The 20148-nt window shown below is 42.4% G+C and overlaps 1 protein-coding gene across 2 annotated transcripts; it reads left to right on the top strand.

Annotated features, from left to right (window-relative positions):
• Positions 1-361: 361 nt before the first annotated feature.
• Positions 362-19971, top strand: LOC133983310 (Wilms tumor protein 1-interacting protein-like). Of its 2 annotated transcripts, none has more exons than XM_062422351.1 (8): positions 362-1947; positions 6754-6855; positions 12406-12473; positions 13559-13621; positions 14256-14386; positions 15389-15440; positions 17452-17520; positions 18330-19971. In XM_062422351.1, the coding sequence occupies exons 1-8, from the start codon at positions 711-713 to the stop codon at positions 18456-18458; spliced, it is 1851 nt and encodes a 616-aa protein (XP_062278335.1). In that variant the 5' UTR covers positions 362-710; the 3' UTR covers positions 18459-19971. The 2 variants fall into 2 exon arrangements, with proteins under 2 accessions (XP_062278335.1, XP_062278334.1); XM_062422350.1 differs by having other exon boundaries at positions 362-1986.
• Positions 19972-20148: the final 177 nt, after the last annotated feature.

Raw genomic sequence — 20148 nt, 5'->3', positions numbered from 1 at the left:
TCCTGAAGTGATTTTTTTTGCTGACTCAAAGAAGCGACTGAACTTTCCTCGATATGTTTTTTAAAGAGGACAGGGAGCAGGAGCCCAGTTAATGTGCGCTGACTTGTCTCTTGATTTGGAGCACTGCGCCTTTAAAAAACAAACTGCTCCCTATTTTCACTCCCCACGGTTTGGTTCTCAGCGGTGAACTATTTATATCAGTCCACGGTCGCAAAATTAACCACGTATCCGCTATTTTAACAGCTTTTAAGTACTTTTCTTCGACCGAGTACGGACGGATAAAGTTTTTGAATGAAGGTCCCCCGCTGGGACTGTAAAGCAGGGGAGGAGGGGGAGGAGGAGGAGAGGAGGAGGAAGAGGAGGAGGGGGCAGTTTGCGAGGGTCGTCCGGGCTATCGGATCTGAGATCTGCTGCTCACATTTATAACTAGACAGACCTGGGTTTGTTCAGGGCAGAGCTGAGCTGGACGGACGGGGAAGATATCCACCGAGGAGCGGGAGCAGGAGGAAGCCGAGTTTCAAACTTTTAACCGGACGACTAAAAGGGAAGAGAGAGGAGAACAAAGTTTGAGTTGTCTCCTGCTTGGACCGTAAAGCTAATAATTCACCCTGGAGGAGGTATCACTCTTTTAATTTGACTGTTGTGATTTTCTGTCAAGCTCAAGACTTGTAACTTTAGTTTAGTTGGAACGGACACACGCTTTCTTCAAAATGGATAAATACGAGGATTTAGGATTAGAGGCAAGTAAGTTTATCGAGGACTTAAACATGTACGAAGCATCCAGAGATGGTTTATTTCGTACGAGGAGGGACGCAGGAAATAACCCCGATTTTGAGGAGACGAGGAAGGTTTTTGCCTCTAAAATGACTAAAATACACATGCAGAAACACCAAGAGGAGATGGCAAAAAACAACCTGGCCATGAAAATGAATGGGGGTCACAACAGCACATATTACACCAAAGACAGGCCGCCCATCAACAGCTACAGGCAGCCGGGTGAAGCTGCCGCGAAGCCCCCGATACTCTCTGGCCCCGTGCCGGGCACCACGGCTGGGAACCAGTACGCACAGTTTGACGGCCAGAAACACCACGCAGGCATTCAGTCTGAGCCTCCAGCGGGCAGGGCGTATGGCTACGGAAACAATTACGATAATAAGGAGCGCTTAGAGCCACATTCATACCAGAACAACACCCCTACTCCCCCCAGCCCAGGAAACGTGTCTCACAGTTCGCCCACACATGCTCGTCACCCGGCCAGCCAGTCTGCTGCCTGGGCCCCATCCAGAGAGAGCCAGCCTTCCCCATCTTTGTCTGGGTCAGGGAGCAACAGTGTATCTCATCAACAGCCTCAGCGCCAGGCTACACCTCCCTCCACCAACAGTCTTCCATCTCAGCAGAGTCAGGCTGTCACCCCTTCTGTTAACCAGAGTCCACCCTCCTCTGCTGGGTCAGTCAGGGGATGGGCCGAAGAGCCCTCCGGCTCAGCCAAACCAGACCTCATCCCCGCCCTGCCAATGACTGCCTTCACAGGAGGAGCAGACTTCCATGTGCAGCAGCCCTCCACACAGTCTGCAGTTCATTATGCACCACCTTCTTCGACTTCGAGACCCTCTTCCAGTCAGAATGGTCCTGTGGCAGCTTCCTCTCCCCTGCCTGCACCTTCTGAAACATATCCCAAAGTCCAGGTTGCATCCACTGTCATGAGCCTTGGCAATAACTCCAAAAGCTTCAACCAGGGTCAAGGTCAGAGCCAAATACCCACCTGTGGACAGGCTGCCTGTTTTGAAGCTGAAGTCCCATCCTCCCCCAAGCTTGTCCAAATACCCTGCCAGTCCCTCCTCACGCAGCCCCATGAACAGGGGCCTTCAGCAGCTGAAATAAAATTAGAGGCCCTCACTAACCGGCTGGAAAAAGAGATGGATGCCCAACCAAAGGCTGACTACTTTGGTAAGACTTTAGACTACCAACACCAACAAGATCCCCACAGTAAGCCCTTTCAATGACACAACCGCCCACCCACAGATCTGAATATGAACTCTCTTGTTTTCTTTTTCATATTTATGTACATGCACACACAACCACACACTGTCACCCTTTGTTGTCGTCACACATTCCTTGTGTCTGTGGCATGATTAAGAGGGAATCCCAGTGGTCTTGTGTCTTTGTTTGATTGCATTCATGACAGTCTTTGCTGATAAAATGGCTCAACTTAAAGGCGGACGCTGTAGGAGGTTTTTTATTGTCTGGAATGCGGACGGAATCATTTTCTAATTTGTTTCACGCCTTTTTAAATGATTCATTGTCTGCCCTCTTTGCAGGAACAACAAACCCTTTAGCAGTATAAGGGGGGGGGGGGGGGGGGGCAAGGGAGCAGGATGTTACCCTCTCATCCTCGCTCAGCTTGCAGAGATTTAATGGATCACTATTAAGACAACATCAGTAACTAACGTCATTAATCGGAGCTTGATCACTTCTGTCAGATCTGTGCTGCATTTAGTCCGTGACCGTTTGAAATGTTCTTTCCCGTGTTGACTTTGGTTGGCTGACAGTGGCATTCGCTATTTTTACTAAGTGACATCATTACTACAGACCTGTGCTTGCACATTCTTAATCACTCTTTCTGCAGGCATGCCACGCATGGTTGTGCACACAAAACGCAGAGGGAAAATAATAATGAACGACACCAACACCTCTGATTGTTATTTTTGGAATCTCAGGGCAGATTAGGAGCAAGCAACCGCAGAGATCAGTTTGATTTAATTAAGATCACACAGTCATTATGTCGTTCCTCCTGCCCGTCCTTTCTCACTTAAGTTGTCCTGATTTATCCTTGCATTAAAATAGATTTCCAATATTACATTTCATACATGGTTAAGAGAAGTTAAGGCTTGTCAGAGAGGTTTTCAGGGCTGTCCATCATCACACTGCAGGTGCAGTAAACAGGCGAGATGTGATGCATGTTGTGAAAGTGTGTTTGCTGCTGAGAAAGCTGGTGCTCACATGTTAGCCAGGTGTTTGGAGCCAAGGCCATTCATGAAAATGGGATGTCCCACTTAGAGAGTGGAAGGGGGGAGAGCATGAGATGGTTGATATGGTGTTTAAAACCAAAAAGCCACACATGCACACACACATACACACAGACACAACCCACCCTTGGCTTCTTACTGCAGGAATTTCTTGCAGGAATGTCACGATTGTAATTCACAGTTATCCTCGGCCCCCCTGTTGTGTGCTAATATTGGTTTGTAAGGGAAGATGTTCTGGCATACGTCACTGTCACGACGAGGCTCATAAATAGCACAGCGATGTGAATATTACGGATGTGTGGGAGAACTTTGTGTGCAATCAGCCGAAGTACAGGTTTTAATGTAATACAGTCAGTGTATGTCTTTTTTTCCCACACATACGTTCCCATGTAGCCCACACACAGTTCCTGCGCTGAGTTTCCCACTAGACCATGGCTCATCCTCTGAGTCATGTGTTCATGCCATAAAAAAACTTGTGTAGGCTAGTTTCCTACACAGAACTTCAGTTTCATCACAGGAGACTTTCATAGTTTAATGCAGAAACATTTGAGAAAGATGTGAAGTTTTCCTGACTGTTGAGCTCTCTTGTATTTGCACCATTACAGACTCCAGTTATGTTTGATTATTGTTGTGTTACTGGAAGATGATGTTACCTTTTAGTCAACATACATTCTGCTTTTAAAGGATCCATCAGAGTTCCCAACCAAGTGCTGATTGGCATAAATGCAGCTGGAGGTTCTGGGAAAATGAGTCCGGTGCCAAACGGCTGCACCGGGGGAACACTGAGGAATGTCTGGAGAAAGAGAGCGAGGAATTTATAAAATTAGGTCTTAAGATACAAAAGGGGAGGGGAGTCCCAGAAAAGTTTAGGGGTGCCTGCAGAGCGGCTGAATGGGTGACCAGACAAACGACGGAAATTTAGGGACAAGTTCGTGGATGCTTCTTTGTCCTCGGCCACAAGAGCCTGAGAGGATGTGAGATTTATAGATTGATCCAAGAGGGAAATGAGTGGTGGGACATCCCACTACTCTGCCTGCCCTCTTCCTCTGACTTTCACACACATGCACACAGACACAGACACAGACACACACACACATTTAGAGTTGAGCGTTTGGTGTTGTGTTAAGATGGAGGATTAATTTATCCCATCTGGCTGTTGAGTGGAAAGCTTCGTCTTAACTCTTCCCAGGGATTATTGGCTTCTGCTCTGGCGGGCTTTTGGAGTCTGACTTTTGTGTGTGTGTGTGTGTGTGTGTGTGTGTGTGTGTGTGTGTGTGTGTGTGTGTGTGTGTGTGTGTGTGTGTGTGTGTGTGTGTGTGTGTGTGTGTGTGTGTGTGTGTGTGTGTGTGTGTGTGTGTGTGTGTGTGTGTGTGTGTGTGTGTGTGTGTGTGTGTGTGTGTGTGTGTGTGTGTGTGTGTGTGTGTGTTATCCTCTCATGCACGTCCTCTCATGTGCCTGTTTGTCTATGAATACATAGCCAGCGGTTATTTGTCTGAATTTGATGTTATGTCACATCTGGGTGTGGCGTCTGTCTGTGTGCACAGTGGCAGAGTCTGAAAGTTACGCCACAGGTGAAGCAACTACATCATTTAATGTTTTGCTTACAAAACAGGGAATACGTGTATAATTGTTACTTATATCTTGTGATGGATGTGTTACAGATATTTAATCGCATATTCAGCTCCATTGTGAAAGCACTATATTTAATAACTAACTCAACACTTTGGTATATTTGGAGAAAGAATAACACTTGATGGCTCCTGCAATGTGTGGACAAGGGCTTAATTTTCAGCCAGTGGCATTTTGGTCAGCCAGCAGCCATCTACTGGGAGTTTTGACAGCTGGGAAAGGTAAGGGGGGTGGAGGGGTGGGGGGTGCAGAAGTTTTGGCTCCGTGTTTTGCTTCCCCTCCCCCCATTTGAAGCAAGCAGCGAGTGCCCTGAATAATCACACTGTTTTGGAATATGGGACTCTGTCCAAAAGCAGATTTGTAGTGGCCCAACCGGCAAGGAGGTTGCTACAAAAACGAGGAATTGTGGGGTCCCATACAAGAAAAGGAAAGAGAGAAAGGACTTTTACTAAAATTTTTTTTTTTTGGGTTCTCAGGGGCCGTGCAAATCTAAACTAGCTATAACACATTTAAAAGAAAAATGTCTTTGGCCCAGAGTCAGGTTTTGGAAAAGTGCCAATGTGCTGTACAGTATGTATGTTCATCTCTGAATCCTTCCATTGTGTGATTTTTTTTTTTCATGATTTAAGCATCTTCATTAATTCATTTCAGTAGTTTGAAGGCATGACTTCATTTATTGTGTTTTCATGTAAACAAAATAACTTACATAAGAGCAACATTCTTTTGCTTTCTAATAATATCCCTCTATCTCTAAATCTTCTTTCCAGCCATTGGGGCCCCTGTTGATGTGTCCTCTGTTGTGGCATGAGGAGAGGCTTAGCTGCAATATATATATAGCCCAATTGTATATTGTGTAACTGCAAGTCAACGTTTGAAGAAGGTTATTAAATGTAACAGTGTTTTTGGCGGAGGCAGCCTCGTGATGTGTGTTGGATACAGGGGAAACAGGCGTCTCTTTGTCAGTGTATGAGGAGGACCAGGGCTGAGCTGAGCTTCTCTGTCACTGGGGAGTTTTTCTATAAAAGCTCACACTCACAAATAACCTCATGCACACACACACACACACACACACACACACACACACACACACACACACACACACACACACACACACACACACACACACACACACACACACACACTTAACGCATCACAATTCAATTGTCCTATTATTACTGTATCTGATTGATTTAGCAGCTCGTTGATTACTCATCAGGGTCAGCGGTGACGGGGCTAGTCACTTGTCATAGTTCATATGCCAGTTGTCATATCGCGTCATGTCATACAGTGTGTGCTCAGAGGGATGGAAATTGGCAGCCATGAAAGATAATATTTTTACATCAGGCGTCAGGAAAGTATTGTCACATCCTTAAAAAAAAGAAAGTTCTATATTGATCACACAGAAACCCTGTGTTGCTCATGAGCCATCCAAAGTCAAAGGAGAGATTATGTAATTTGTCTGGCATGCTCTCATGTGATTTGCTATTTTAAAGGCATGGGCTGATATTCTTCACCCAACACACAGCAGATAGAAAACATTTGCTCTCATGAGTTACTGACTTTCATTTCTGTTTCTTATGTTTGAGATTTTTTATCTTCTTTGCACATCTGATTCAGCTTAGAAGGAGTGAGTGGATCAATATTAACTAGCCTTTATATCAAGCCACTGACTCGTTGAGTGTGTGTGTATGCTGATTTTTATCAAAGTCTTCATTAACAGAGTTCTCAGTCTCTGAGCCAAGTCAAATAAGCAAATGTGGATATATTTCCCCCTTTAAATGATACAGCCCGCTAACCAGCTTCCTGACTAACTGATTGTATGTGAAGATATTCTTTCTCCGTTGTTTCTGCCTGGTTTAATCTGGATCACAACCTTCACACTTCTTTATTGGCCTTTATCCTATTCCTTAAGATTTATAGTGTAACCTCGAGTTTGTTGGAGTAACGTGTCAAACTTTGTCTCATTGAGTCTTTATTTTTTTTTTTTATCTCAGGTCCATTCACATACTTTGAGTCAGTATGAGTTACTATAATGTGTGACTACGTCATATTTACAGTACATTTTCTGACTTGTTGATATTCTGTGTTTTTCTTTCAGGAGTCTGCATAAAATGTAACAAGGCAGTGTACGGAGCCAATCAGGCCTGCCAGGCTATGGGCAGCCTTTACCATGACAGCTGTTTCACCTGCAGCGCCTGTAGTAAGTACAAAAACACACACACACACACACACACACACACACACACACACACACACACACACACACACACACACACACACACACACACAGTTGTCCTTCACTACTCCCATTCACTTTCACCTTCTCTCCTTGGTCGATTCACATGTAAAGCTCATGTCGCCCCCTTGACTAATAGGCTGCCAAAGACCCTGTTCTCTTGAATAAAAAAGTGGTACCTTCTCCTACAGTCATTCACTGCCGTGAGCAAAAACAGGCAATTATTTAGGGATTACTGTCCTGTGCTGCTGGTGTTTGGTTTCTGGGTGTGCCATTTACTCTTGCAGCCCACACAAAGACACACGGAGCAGCACAGATAGTTTTTTTCCATCCTAAGCCAATGAAATAATTTGTGTTGTAGGTACTCTATTTTAGTCATCAAGTCACATGTTGAGCAGACATTGATGCTGAAAACTGCAAATCAGCTGGAAAAAGTCTTTAGTTTCAGTAATGTGAAGTTTATTTTGAAGAGTGTTTGAAATAATATCGTACAGATGTGATTGATGGGATGATGGGTGTGAGTTAGAGAATACAGTGTGACACAGAGCTGTTGAGAGAGAGATGGAGCTGTGGAGGAATGTTAGCCTACACACACCCCTCCCTCACCTCACCTGCATTGTTAGAGCAAGAGGAGAAGTGTTGAATTAGTAAATTAGACCTCAGATACAAAGTTTTTGCTAGCTTAAATCCAAACGCACTAAGACATAGCTCTATTAGCAACCCACTTGATCAGTTTGGTCAGTTTATCTGACCAATTATACACAGGCATACATCAGCGGAGGTCAGTTCATCACCTTGGCTGCACTCTTAAATCTATGGCTGACCTGTAGCTTCTTGACTACAACAGCAGTGCAATTCCATAGCCAAAGTAAGACCTCGCTCTCTGCTCCAGCCAATTAAAATCTCAGCCCCAATTATCGGATGGTGGGTATGTGGAGTATTTGCGGCAGCGTGCTGACCCCTGCTCAATCCCATTATTCTGCAGCACCTTTGACCTTGGCAGTTACGCCCCCAAATGTATGATTAACGTCTCTTCTGATGTCTAAAGTGGGGGGGAATAGGAGTTTACACACCACATACATCTCAAAGCTGGCTCCATGTGAGGGCATAAAGGTTGTGCTGTCTGTGAGTGGCCCCAGGGAAAAGCATCTCAGCTGGGGAGGAATGCAGGCATAGGGGCCCTCAGTGGGCCGGGCTCCAGGAAGACACTGGGTGCTGTTATGTCAGCTGGGCACACCGGAGTACAGTGCAGGACAGGGAGACCATTCAATGGGAGCAGACATGTACACATACCCATATGTATTCATGCTTACATCAACACAGTAAACCTGTAGCTCGACTGCAGACGAGCACAAAGATGCAGTCAGACAGTAGGTCACATATAAAATATACAGTACATCCTTTCTCATCTTCCTCCAAAGTCTTCCATGTCAAGACGTCTTGTATGCTTGCTGAGTTGCATAACAACTCTTTATGATGGTGAACTTCCTCTCATCCTCTCCGTACAGCCCCCTACCCCCCTCCTCCTCCTCTTCCTCCTCCTCCAAGGTGACTCCTGTGAGGAGAACATTCTTGCAGGCTGGGAGAGCTCAGTCTGCGTGTCTGTGCTGCAGGGGGGCACGGCTCCAGGCTAATCATTTACAAACAATTTACAAACTGTTAAAAGTACAACCCAATTCCAGTTGAGAGGAATGGTCTCTTTTTTTAATTAGAGGATTTGGGTCACACAGTAACCAACTCAAATAATCTGTTGAAATCGAAGTAAAACGAAAGCAATTGCCTCTGCTATCCCACAGATTTTTTTTGTCATAATACTAAGAGGCCCACACACACTGCAGCAGTCTAAGGTGTCACTTGAGTTTGTAAGGAACAGAGGTACACAGACCCCCTCTCAGACTCTGCTTTCATAACATCAGCTCTTTATCCCAACCAGTCTGCAGGCTTTGGGGAATACAAACAAGGATCTGATTGGTTCTGAATCCAGTGGTATGTTAACATCTGCTGGCTAGATTTTCAGGGACTTGACCAAACGTTCCAGGTGCAGCTCACAGTCAGAAAAATGTGTTCGGACTACCAGAGAGAATTCCTCTAAGCGCAGGAGGAGATTTTCTTTGGTAATTAAACATAGCCCGGATATCTTTAGCGGCACAGGAAATGACTTTTGGTAAGATTGAATCTCACAGTAAACACGCTACAAATGGGAAATTGGTATAAAACAGATATGGCTTTTGCTCTTTTGCTGAGATGTCTCACTTAAGTCATGTACTCACAGGAAAGAGCAGGGTCGCGGCTCGATTAGGAAGTCATGGCAGGGTCGCTGTGAATTGCTTATTTTTTTAAATGGGATTACATAAGGGGATTCATAGAGTGTTTTAATTAGAAAATGGCCTTGTGTTTTGTTCTGTGGCTCAGGTATTTTACATTTTTATGAAAGCACAATAGTCACAGTCCTTTCTGGTGCTTTTCAAACAGTCAGCCCTGACTCCTGACTTTAATTAAGCTCTTATCTTTCCGCTAAAGCTCAGAGCCTTCCCTGTCTGACTCAGTGGGAAAAAAGACAGGAATGTGAAGAAGAGGAATGGCCCATATCTGACTTTCATCCCCTTCATCGTCCCCTCTGTCCTAATGGACAGCTCCAAAAAGACTGTCTGTCAGTAATTACCCGAGCCGGGTTCCACACCTTGGCCCAATCAAAACGACTTGTCTCCTCTTACAGCAGTTACTGTGTGAGCCTTGGCCAGACCTCACTGACTGCGTGACCGTTTTTGTTCTATTATACTGAGATAATGTAATTGTGAGTAAATGGCTCAGAGAATTTCATGTGCTGTTGATTTGAGAAGATGAATCATGAGGTTTCATTTGTGTCTTTTTGTCAAGTAAAGACAGCAGTAGCAGTTTTAGAATAGAGAAGACAGGACTTGTGTCATTTATTACGCTATTAGTTATTTTATTCATTTTGCAAAGTAATTCAAATCTATTTTCTATGCATAGCTGACAAAGATAAAACCCTCTATCACAGTGTTTGTAATTTTATATATTATTTGGTTATCAATTGATAAACTGTTTAATGAACCAAACAGGAATGTCTGTATTTGGTTAATCCAGCAGATTAAAGGCATACCATGCAGGATCTGTTGGGTGGTGTTTGTAAACACAACACTGTGCTCTCCTTTAGAGAGTGAATGAAGAGAGGAAGCAGCACTGGAGAGAACAAAGCAGTGAATCAGACAAATAAATTGTTATTTTCACAGCCAGTACGTTCTAAAGCCCAAATGAACAAACCCTCACTTCCACAAAACTCTGTGAGAAGGTGCTGCGTTACCAGATTTTGTGTGAATGCAGCCGAAGTGCACAATGAGTCCTGTCCGCTGTGGCCTCTCTGGTCTGTGTGCGTGTATGTGTGGCTCAGACTAGCCCTCATTCAACAGATACAGACAGAGAGCAGAGGAGAGACACAGACAGTGATGTTACCTGGTCGCTACGTTTCTATGGAGTCCCGCCCTCACACCCTGCACAATGTTATTGGCTGGGGGCTAAACCCAATGACCTAAGGGTGATACCTAGAAATGTCCCAAACACGGCAAAATAATAATAAGAAAATACAGGCAGGGGGCAGCAGCTCTGTATGTACATGCATATAAACATGGGTGATTGAGAAAGATTATGTTTGTATGAGTCTAACATTGTTTTTTTTTTTTTTTACATATTTAAATATCTCTGCTTCATCACATTAATGCAAATATATAAAAATCCAATGTTGCCACAAAGCAGTGTTAAGTTATCTGCAACATTGGCCTTGATAGTTTAATACTCCCAGAGATATGAATCAGATTACTGTATGAACATTAGAGCAAATTCTCTGCAGTTTTGTTGACTAGTTTGTGGGCTGTCAGTGTTCTCAACAAAGACCAGTAAAATGTGTTGTTCTGTGATAATACTCATGACCACCTTTCCTCTTTATCCTAAAGTCTACCTCCTCTTATTTTTAATTCACTTTATTGTTTGAGCTTCACTATGCAGAGTTTGACACTAGAAGGCTGTTTTCACATTCATCTGCTGTAAATGGAAAGTTTCTCTCAGCTCAATGAATCTTGAGTTTAACAAGGATGATTTGTGACATCACAACTAGTCTGGAAGCCAGTTGTGGTCCAGTAAGCAGTTTTTACTCAAGTGTGATGTGGAAACTTGAAGCCTTCAGTGCACAAACACTGAGAATAGACTCAGGGAAGCAGAAGACCTGCTGTGTATAGTAGTTAAAAGAAACAGATTTTTTAAATAGATTTTCCATGAGGGAGAATGAATAGATGTCAACAGTGTTTAATTAGTTAAATTATCTTTTTTGTGTGTGGTTTTTAAAAAAGTATTTTTATGTCTTGAAACTTGTCTAAAATGGGATCTTGAGCCAAACTGCTTCGTGAGACTTTCTGGTTTTATCTGGATACAAATAATCAGGTAAACAAAGCATGAGATGGAGGATGGGAGATAAAGAAAGCTCCTGTTCACCAAGGTTAACCCCTCCTATGCCCTGCTGTCCCCTCCCTCACCTCCCCACTCCAAAAATGTTAGGAATGTTCCGTCTTCCTGTGGGACCTGGGCAAGAATAGCTATGTAAAGTGAGCAAGGAGGTTTTGTGTGTGTGTGTGTGTGTGTGTGTGTGTGTGTGTGTGTGTGTGTGTGTGTGTGTGTGTGTGTGTGTGTGTGTGTGTGTGTGTGTGTGTGTGTGTGTGTGTGTGTGTGTGTGTGTGTGTGTGTGTGTGTGTGTGTGTGTGTGTGTGTGTGTGTGTGTGTGTGTGTGTGTGTGTGTGTGTGTGTGTGTGTGTGTGTGTGTGTGTGTGTGTGTGTGTGTGTGTGTGTGTGTGTGTGTGTGGTTATGAGAATCCAGATCCAGACCATAGAGCTATTAAAGCACACAGACAGGAAGCACACCCAGCACGTGGAAAGACACCAGACGGGAACGAAGAAGAATAGTGGGTCGTTGCAGGTCTTGGCCTGTTGTTGCAATGAAATATAATACAGAAGAGTGTTTAATCCGTTGCACCTGTCTAGTAATTGAATTCAATCACCATTTTCCCCACATGTGTTTGATCCAGATGTGTTCCTTGTCTGACTGCCGCCTGCTCTGTGTCCCAGCAATATTATATTAAGACACCAGCACACCGCAGATCCGTGTATTTGATTTATCTGCCTGGGATTTAGCAGAATATAATGAATACTGCAAGAGGGCCCACTACCTTTTGAATGGCTGTAATTAATCACTGTGGTCTTTTATGCATTAGTGCTGTAACTATTTGAGTCTGGGCTCACGGCTTTGCAAGATTTTCCACTACGTCTTTTCAGCATTCTGTCATCAACGTACCTTTTGTAGCCTGCTCAAATGTAGTCATCATAATTCAATAATGACCACTTTTTTTTTTTCTTCTAAGAGGATATTTCTAATAGGCACAGGTGCTGCAGGTCATGCTGTGTACCGCTTGAGTGAAATGAAACAAATGGGCTTTTTTCTTTTGTCTGCAGGTCGAAGGCTGCGGGGGAAAGCTTTCTACTATGTTGGAGGGAAGGTTTTCTGTGAAGAGGACTTTCTGGTGAGTGAGTCAATACACAATCAATATTCAGTGTACCTGTACAGGGGTACAGAGTGTATTGGGCTGAGTCTTTGATCTATGTTCACTTTCACCCCATCCATTAACAAGAGGGTATCACTCTCTCCTTTTATCACCATTCCTGACGTATCCTAAATACAACCTATAATCTGTCAGGGTTTAATTTACACGCAAAATTTAGGTTAGAGACTTTGACCTTGTGGCCCAGTTTCCAGCACCTAATGCAGCTGATTTATATCAGTTGCCTCCCTTGGGTGGAACTGGACGGAGGTCAGTAATTGGAGAAGCTGTTTTGTTATGGTTTATAGGGTGGAGGGGGGTGGTCTTCCCTGTCACACCAGGGCAGAATGACTGTATGTACTTTGCAATAATGGGAAGCGTTTTCAACCGTATATTTTAATACGGTTGAAACCCTGCTGAGAAAATGTGTTCATTTGTGTCACACTATGACTGTACAGTCAGTACTTGTACTCAGTCAGTAGCTCTGTGTGTGTTTACTCCAGGACCCCTCTCTGAGTCAAACCTCCTCTAATTGCCCTTCCACCAGCAGCTCTTAGTTGCTCAATTAAAAAGAAATCATACTAAATTAAATTTGCTCTGGCTCAACTTTCTCTACGTGCTGTTAATTACGTCTGGTCCTCTGCCAGGCCTGTTAGTGTAGCCTCTCCTCTCTGACGTTGATCATACATAAAGGATAATGAAGCTCACTGATCCTGATTCTGGATGAGTTAGATGCCAATCTCAGAAACCGCAACATACTGACTGTGAAAGACTTTCTAAAAATGTGTTGATGTTTTTCTTAACTGGCAATTTCCACAAACATAAAGCTGCAAACTGTACTCAACAGACTGTAGAGATGCTGTTCTCAGAAAGGAAATGAAGTGATTTTTAAACAGTTTTAAGAGCAGGTTTAAGAAGGTTTTAGTACAACTACACATGCTAAACCACATATGCTACTTTAGATTGTGCCCGGGAGACTCAGTCTGAAACAGAGTTGGATATTGCCGTCCCATCTGTTGAAAAAAACAAATTCCAGTGACATCACTGTCATCTTTTCTCTGTTAAAGTACTCTGGTTTCCAGCAGTCTGCGGACAAGTGCAACGCATGTGGACATCTGATCATGGACATGGTAAGTGTGTGTTACGTCTTTATAGCTGTGTGTAATTGTGTGTGTTTGTGTGTATGGGTCAGAGCCAGGTGATCTCAGCAGTCAGGAAGTTTCGCAGTATATAAAGATTTCTCTTAACTTGACTACACATGTTTTCCATTCGACTGACAGAGATAAATAAGATGGCGTCTTGCATCTGCACATTTAACAGATGTATAAATAATGTCACAGCAGAAATCTGTTAGACACTGACTGAGAATGTTTTTATGTATGTACAGTATGTTATATACATGTTTCTTTATATAACATACAATGAATCATCAGCCGTCATTGTAGATTTGTTGGTGAAGACAATATTTTCATTTAACGTTTGTGTTTTTCTTTCAGTTGTATTTAGTAGTTGTGATTACTCATTATATTATCCTGAGCACTCAGTGGGATTATTCTTAGCTTTGTCCTATTCTTGGCTGCTGTGATGACCTAATGTACCCTCAGGGATCATTAAAGATTCATACTTTCTAAAGGCAGTGATTTCTTTTAGAACAATGACTATTTTAATTCTGTTAGATACAAATAGTGATGAAATACGAAATGGCAATGGCAGAAGAAGAGAGCATCGATCTCCTGTATTCTTCACTCATTTTTCTCTTCATAGATCCTGCAGGCTCTCGGGAAATCGTACCACCCTGGCTGTTTCCGCTGTGTCATCTGTAATGAGAGCCTTGATGGAGTGCCCTTCACTGTGGACACTGAAAATAAGATCTACTGTGTCAAAGACTACCACAGGTGAGCGTCACTTGTTACACAGTAGTTCAAAGGAACACAGGCGCATGATTTTAAGTTATCTGTGTTAAAGTAGTTTAGCGTGAAGCTGGAAAAAATATCACGGTTTCATATTCCGAGTTAAATCGCTGCGCAGCTCCTGCAGGATCAGGTTTAGAGGGTCTGCTCGGGCTGACTAGAAGTTCCTCTCCGACACGTGTGGCAGACACATGAGAAGTGTAGTCAGGGATGAAAGGAATGGGAGGGGGGGAGGGAAGATCACTGTCCTGTAAGAGGTGTGAAGACTGGCGTTTGGCCACGACTCCTCTCTTCCAAACTCAATAGTAACATTCTCTGTAATGTGTGGAAAAATAAAGAGTTTCTAACTTCTGAATGAGAAATCTAGGTTTTTGTGTGAGTAAGGTAAACGTTCTGCCTGTTGGCGACATGAAGAAATTGCTTTCAAATGTGAATGATCAATAGTAACACCTGTAGAGCCTCAACAGCAGCTCTACAGTTGCAGCTGTTGGTCTAAATGCTGGGACAGCATGTACAGCCCAACTGAGCACACAGCCGTCCGACAGTGCCCACATGTTCTCTCCGCTGATTAAAGCAGACAAACCTTATTGTGTGCAGGGTGTGTGTTTGACTTTTAGCCACAGCCATGCCAATCCACACTGAGAGGCCCTTTGTTATTCCCTCAGACATCCAGGTGCCAGCCATGTGTTTGCACATTATGAATTCATTTTGCTTTTTTGTTTTCCTACTCGGTTTTTTGGAATGGGGGAATCACGTGTTGGAGGGAAATCCAGCACATCTGCAAACCTGGCATCTCCTTAGTCGAATCAGGATCTTGAATCCAGTCAGAGTGAGGAAAAAAAAGAGAGAGAGGGTCACTAGTTTAAAGGTTGGGAGAGGGACATATGAACTTTAACCTTTATAGATGAACTGAATCTGAATTCAAATCATGAATGGACTGAATTGAAACTCTATGAATAACCCCATTTCCCCATCTCACTCCTTCAGGGTCCTCGCCCCTAAATGTGCAGCCTGTAACCAGCCCATCCTTCCCTCACAGGTAAACTCACATCAGCCTGCGTTTAGGACTCACATCCATACACCATTTTGGGTAGGTTCAGGGGATCTTTAAGGGGAGATAGCAGGTTAAGAGTATACTATCACAGAGGAGTGTTATACATTATCTGAAAACTCGGAAGCTGAAGATTAATTAGAGATGCAGCTCAGCACTGTGTTCAGTTATGTCTCATAAGTTGTTGCAGCAATACCATTTGTTACACAGATTTAGTGCCTAATTGAACCATTTTTGACCCCTCAAGAATTGATTAAAAAAACCCACATTAAGACACCAAGACCTCGAGAAACATCACAGACAAAATCATGCTGTGATTTAGTATCAAAAACTGTTGACATTTGGAGATTTCTGAAAAAATTGCATTTTTGCTGATTGGATGGCGAGCACTTCTGTTCTGGAAACTTCTCAGAAGCCCCATTATTGTCAATAAACCTGGGTAAGCTGTATAACGTCTGAATGCTCTCAGTCTGTAGTTTGTGATTGTAAAGTTTCATAAGGCTGTGGTGAACATAGAAGTCACAGCAGCTCATTTTATACAGTGAGGCCAAGTCACTACAAGGATATGGCTACTGTGGATGAACATCCTCACACATAAATACAGTTCAGGCTCATTGAATCCATAAGAATCTCAGCTTACCAGTCACATCAAATTTATGCAATTCCACGACCCCAGTGTGCAGAAATATTCAAGTACACTGTTTTTAAAACAGGTGAAAATTACACATTTATACTTAATACTATATACATTTATACTGTTCAAACCTGCATGGGATTAGCATTAAGTGTGCATGTCTATAAAGGGGAGACTCGTGGATACTCTTACAACCATTATCAGATGTTTTTGCAGGTTTTTCCCTCGCAATAATTTAGCCTAACTTTGGGGCGTTATTCAGCTCCCTTCTCGATAAGCTAGCATATGATAGCTGGTATCAATGAATTCCTTTGGTAGTCTAGCATCTGGTATCTTCAATGTAGCTTTAAAACTGAGCCTGCTACAGACTCTGAAAGACTTCAGGATAGACGGGGCATTGGAAGAGGTAAATGACATACTTTATGGCTTAATCACATCTAAATGTTACTCGCCATTTCCTGTGAACCTTCACACCACCAGGAACTCAGATTATAAATACATATTTGCTCATGTTATGACCCAAACACAGATGAGAAAAGTTCAGACGTCCATATTTCCCACCAGACTACAGGTCAAAACAGTGTGAGGTGGTGTCCGGGATGAGTATGTGGACAGCAGGGAGAAGTGTGGTTCACATGCTGGCAAAAGCAAAGAAATGTCCAAAATTAGAGTTGACTTTTCTGGAATGTCCCCTTCCCTCCCCTCCCCCTTCAGTGACGCTGGTGTCCAGAGGAGAGATTGTGTTTGTATGTGTGTGTCTTTGTGTGTCTGTATAGGTATGGAGGGCTTAGTCTGCTGTGTGTGTTTATGTAAGCTGTTGTGTAGACGTTGAGGGGAGTTCCCACTCAGGCTGATATTGTAACCAAAGAAAGATTACAGAAGCACATAAGGAAACACCTCTTCTCTGTGTGGGCATGCATAGTCAGGAGGACAAAGAGTACTCACAGATGTACAGATAGAGATAAACGTGCTCTCTGTTAATCTTGCTGCAATCTTGAGCTCATAACTGCTGTATTTTGTGTCTTTACATCTGTATATTTTTTGTTTTCATTACAGGTCTCTGAGTACAAGTTCTTGTTCCTTTAGAGAAAATTGAGAAACTGTAATGAAATCCCACTGATAGCGTAGCAACATGGATGGTCTGCACTCAAATGCGCGATTGACAAGTACTTGAGCTTCACGATTGTAATGCAGAGGAGCAGATGAAAGTACAGACTATTCAGCTCCTGGCTCACATCGCTGTGCTCACACTTCTGATTGATCTTTTGAAGCTCAGACTGAGAGTAGTTGAAGAGACTAAGACGTTGAAGTGTCTTCTGGCGAAATTGACTTCAGTTGCATTTGTCTGTCTGAATTTCTTGCCAGGGGTCTGATGAAACCATTCGAGTTGTATCCATGGACAAAGACTATCACGTGGAATGCTATCACTGTGAGGTAGGTAAAAAAACAGGTCAGGTTTTTCTGTCACAAAACGGAAATATGAAGCTTTGCATTTGAGTTATCTGAAAACAAGCATGTTTAGTGGCTCGGAGCCAGCGCCCTCCCGAATGTCTCATTAAGAGAAATCCTAATGAGTAGATCCTCAATCTTAATCACAGTCTCTGCGGTAATTATATACTGCTGAGGAGCACAGGTATGCAACACCTCATCATCGCTATCTCACCATTTTACTCAAGTGCCTTTTCTTTTTTTTTTCTGCCAAAGACTGATTGACAGCTGCTGTTCTTTCAACTTCATGAAAATAAAGATCAGTTAGCTTGAGGAGCAGCTCCCTGTTAAAATAGTGCTTAACTGTTGAGTCGTTGGGTCCTCCTAGTGGTTTTTTTCCGTCTTTCAAGTTGAAAGAGGAGAATTTTGTCTTTGTAAGCAGATTTTTCTCTCTTAACTGTAAGCCAGAAGGCAGATAAAGAAATCCTCCAACTGACCAGAGCATGCTTTGTGATTTTCTTACTCTGCACACATATGAGATACGTTAATAATGAGAAGTTTACCTTTTTTCGAAAAGTAGAAATAAATAAAGAATCAATCAATCAAACTTTATTTATATAGCCCTTCATACAATTCTAATGCATGTTTTAAATGTTGTATTTGTCCACTCTCAAGGCAATCAGTGCAGTCCATTCTGTCAGTTGTAGTAAATAAGGTCAATACTTAGCATAAATGAGACCAGTCATCCTCTATTTAAGCTCAGAGAACCTTTCAGTTGACGCGTCTCATCCTTATTCCTTTTTTTGTGTTTTAAGGACTGTAAGATGGAGCTGAATGACGAGGAGGGTCACCGCTGCTACCCTCTGAACGGCCACCTTCTCTGCCACTCCTGCCACCTGAAGCACATCGAGCCAGGCTCCTCCATCACCGCCCCCTCCTACTAACACTAACAGCAGGTGGAGGGAGACCCCTGGTGGATTGTTGGAGGAACTGCCAAAGAGTGAATAATGACAGCAGGAGAGGATTTGAACAATTCTTGTTGTAGAGGATTGATTGATTTAATGCATCAAATCATACGATGGTTTGACCAGAATGTTAATGACGTTTTCATTATGTGAGTGACTATCGTAACGCCTACAGAGGTTATGACCCAATAATTAAGTATTGTAATACACCAAAGCCCTCTTTGAATGGAGTTATACCCACTGCAATACTGACTTTGCAGAAGTGTCGCCATATAATTATTTTGTGTAAATATTAGTGATATTGGCTGTGTAAATATCTTACTGTCAACTCCCATTCAATACTACGTGCCTTCACTTTCACACTTCTGCTGTGAAGTTAAAATTCAAAATCAATCCATAAATCATCTGTCCAGATGTTCTCATTAACATGTTGTTCCTGAGAAGATTTATAAAGAATATGCAAAGTTCACTGTGGAATGTGACACAAATCACAGGTACCTAATATTTTCATTTTCTGGTATGATAATATGGTTGAGTCAGGATACTCTGATTCATGCAATATACAGTATTGAGGCCTCTCACAGATTCTTTCGGACGCAGGAAGGAGGACAGCAGTTTCTACATGATTGAAATGTATTTATATATGCATAACATACAAACTAAAGTAACACATTGATATGTCATTATTGAGTAATATTTTTTAAAGCACAAGGAATAACTAATTTCTTGATTTTTCATTTTCAAGCAGAGTTCGTGCTGTAGAGAAAGTGTTAATTTTCCTGTCAGAGAGGTCACCAGTGGTCCTGTTGAGGGATCAAGAACCACACAAATAGTCTGTGAAAAGCCTCCATTAGTCGACCTATGATGCAAATAATGTTGCAATAAATCATATTAAGTAATAATTTTCTCACACAACTATCTCATAGAAACATTAATATCTTGCATGTTAATTTGTCTTTATATGCTTATGGCATATCTTTTTACAGTCATACAACACATTGTATGACTTTTGTTACATGTGACCAAGAATGCCGAGGACAGCCAGGTTATATTGTTCTGAAGTAATAAACTGACATCTTATGTCACATGCAATCTGTTCGAAGCACTTAGAGATAGATGAGTGTTTTCTATGCACCTATGAAGAGGTTGGTAATAGGCCTGTATATCTAATGTATTTTGTTGTATTTGCAAAAAAATAGTATATATTTTAAAGATATATATTGTAGGCCTATATTCATTAACTTGTCTTATTTTGACTTCTGTGCAAACCCTTCAAATACTAATTTGATTTGCAGTGGGGATACATTTTTGATTGCCTGCTTTTGCTATCCAACGTTACTCATGTCTTGTCTCAAGTTTACTAACTTAATACTAAAGTTGCTTGTTATTTGAGGACCTAATTTCATAGCCAGCTGTAGATTAAGATGAAGAACAAGCATTTAACTATGTTCTGTATGATTGTTGTAAAGAAAATATTTAATAAATGCATTGCAATAGACCAAACGGCCATGGGCTCTTTTTAGATAAGGGTGAATAAATAATTAACTTGTAATTTTAGTGTTGATTCAACAACTACCCTGTTTATTAACTATCATAGAATCAGAACATTTTGTTTATGATTTACTTGTAGTGTAGTAGTGAAGTATTTTTGCATTGTTGTATTGGTGCT

The sequence above is a fragment of the Scomber scombrus genome, chromosome 7, assembly GCF_963691925.1.
Source record: "Scomber scombrus chromosome 7, fScoSco1.1, whole genome shotgun sequence".
NCBI classification, from domain to species: domain Eukaryota; kingdom Metazoa; phylum Chordata; class Actinopteri; order Scombriformes; family Scombridae; genus Scomber; species Scomber scombrus.
The sequence above is the reverse complement of the archived record's forward strand: the minus strand, read 5'-3'. Positions and strand labels throughout refer to the sequence as shown.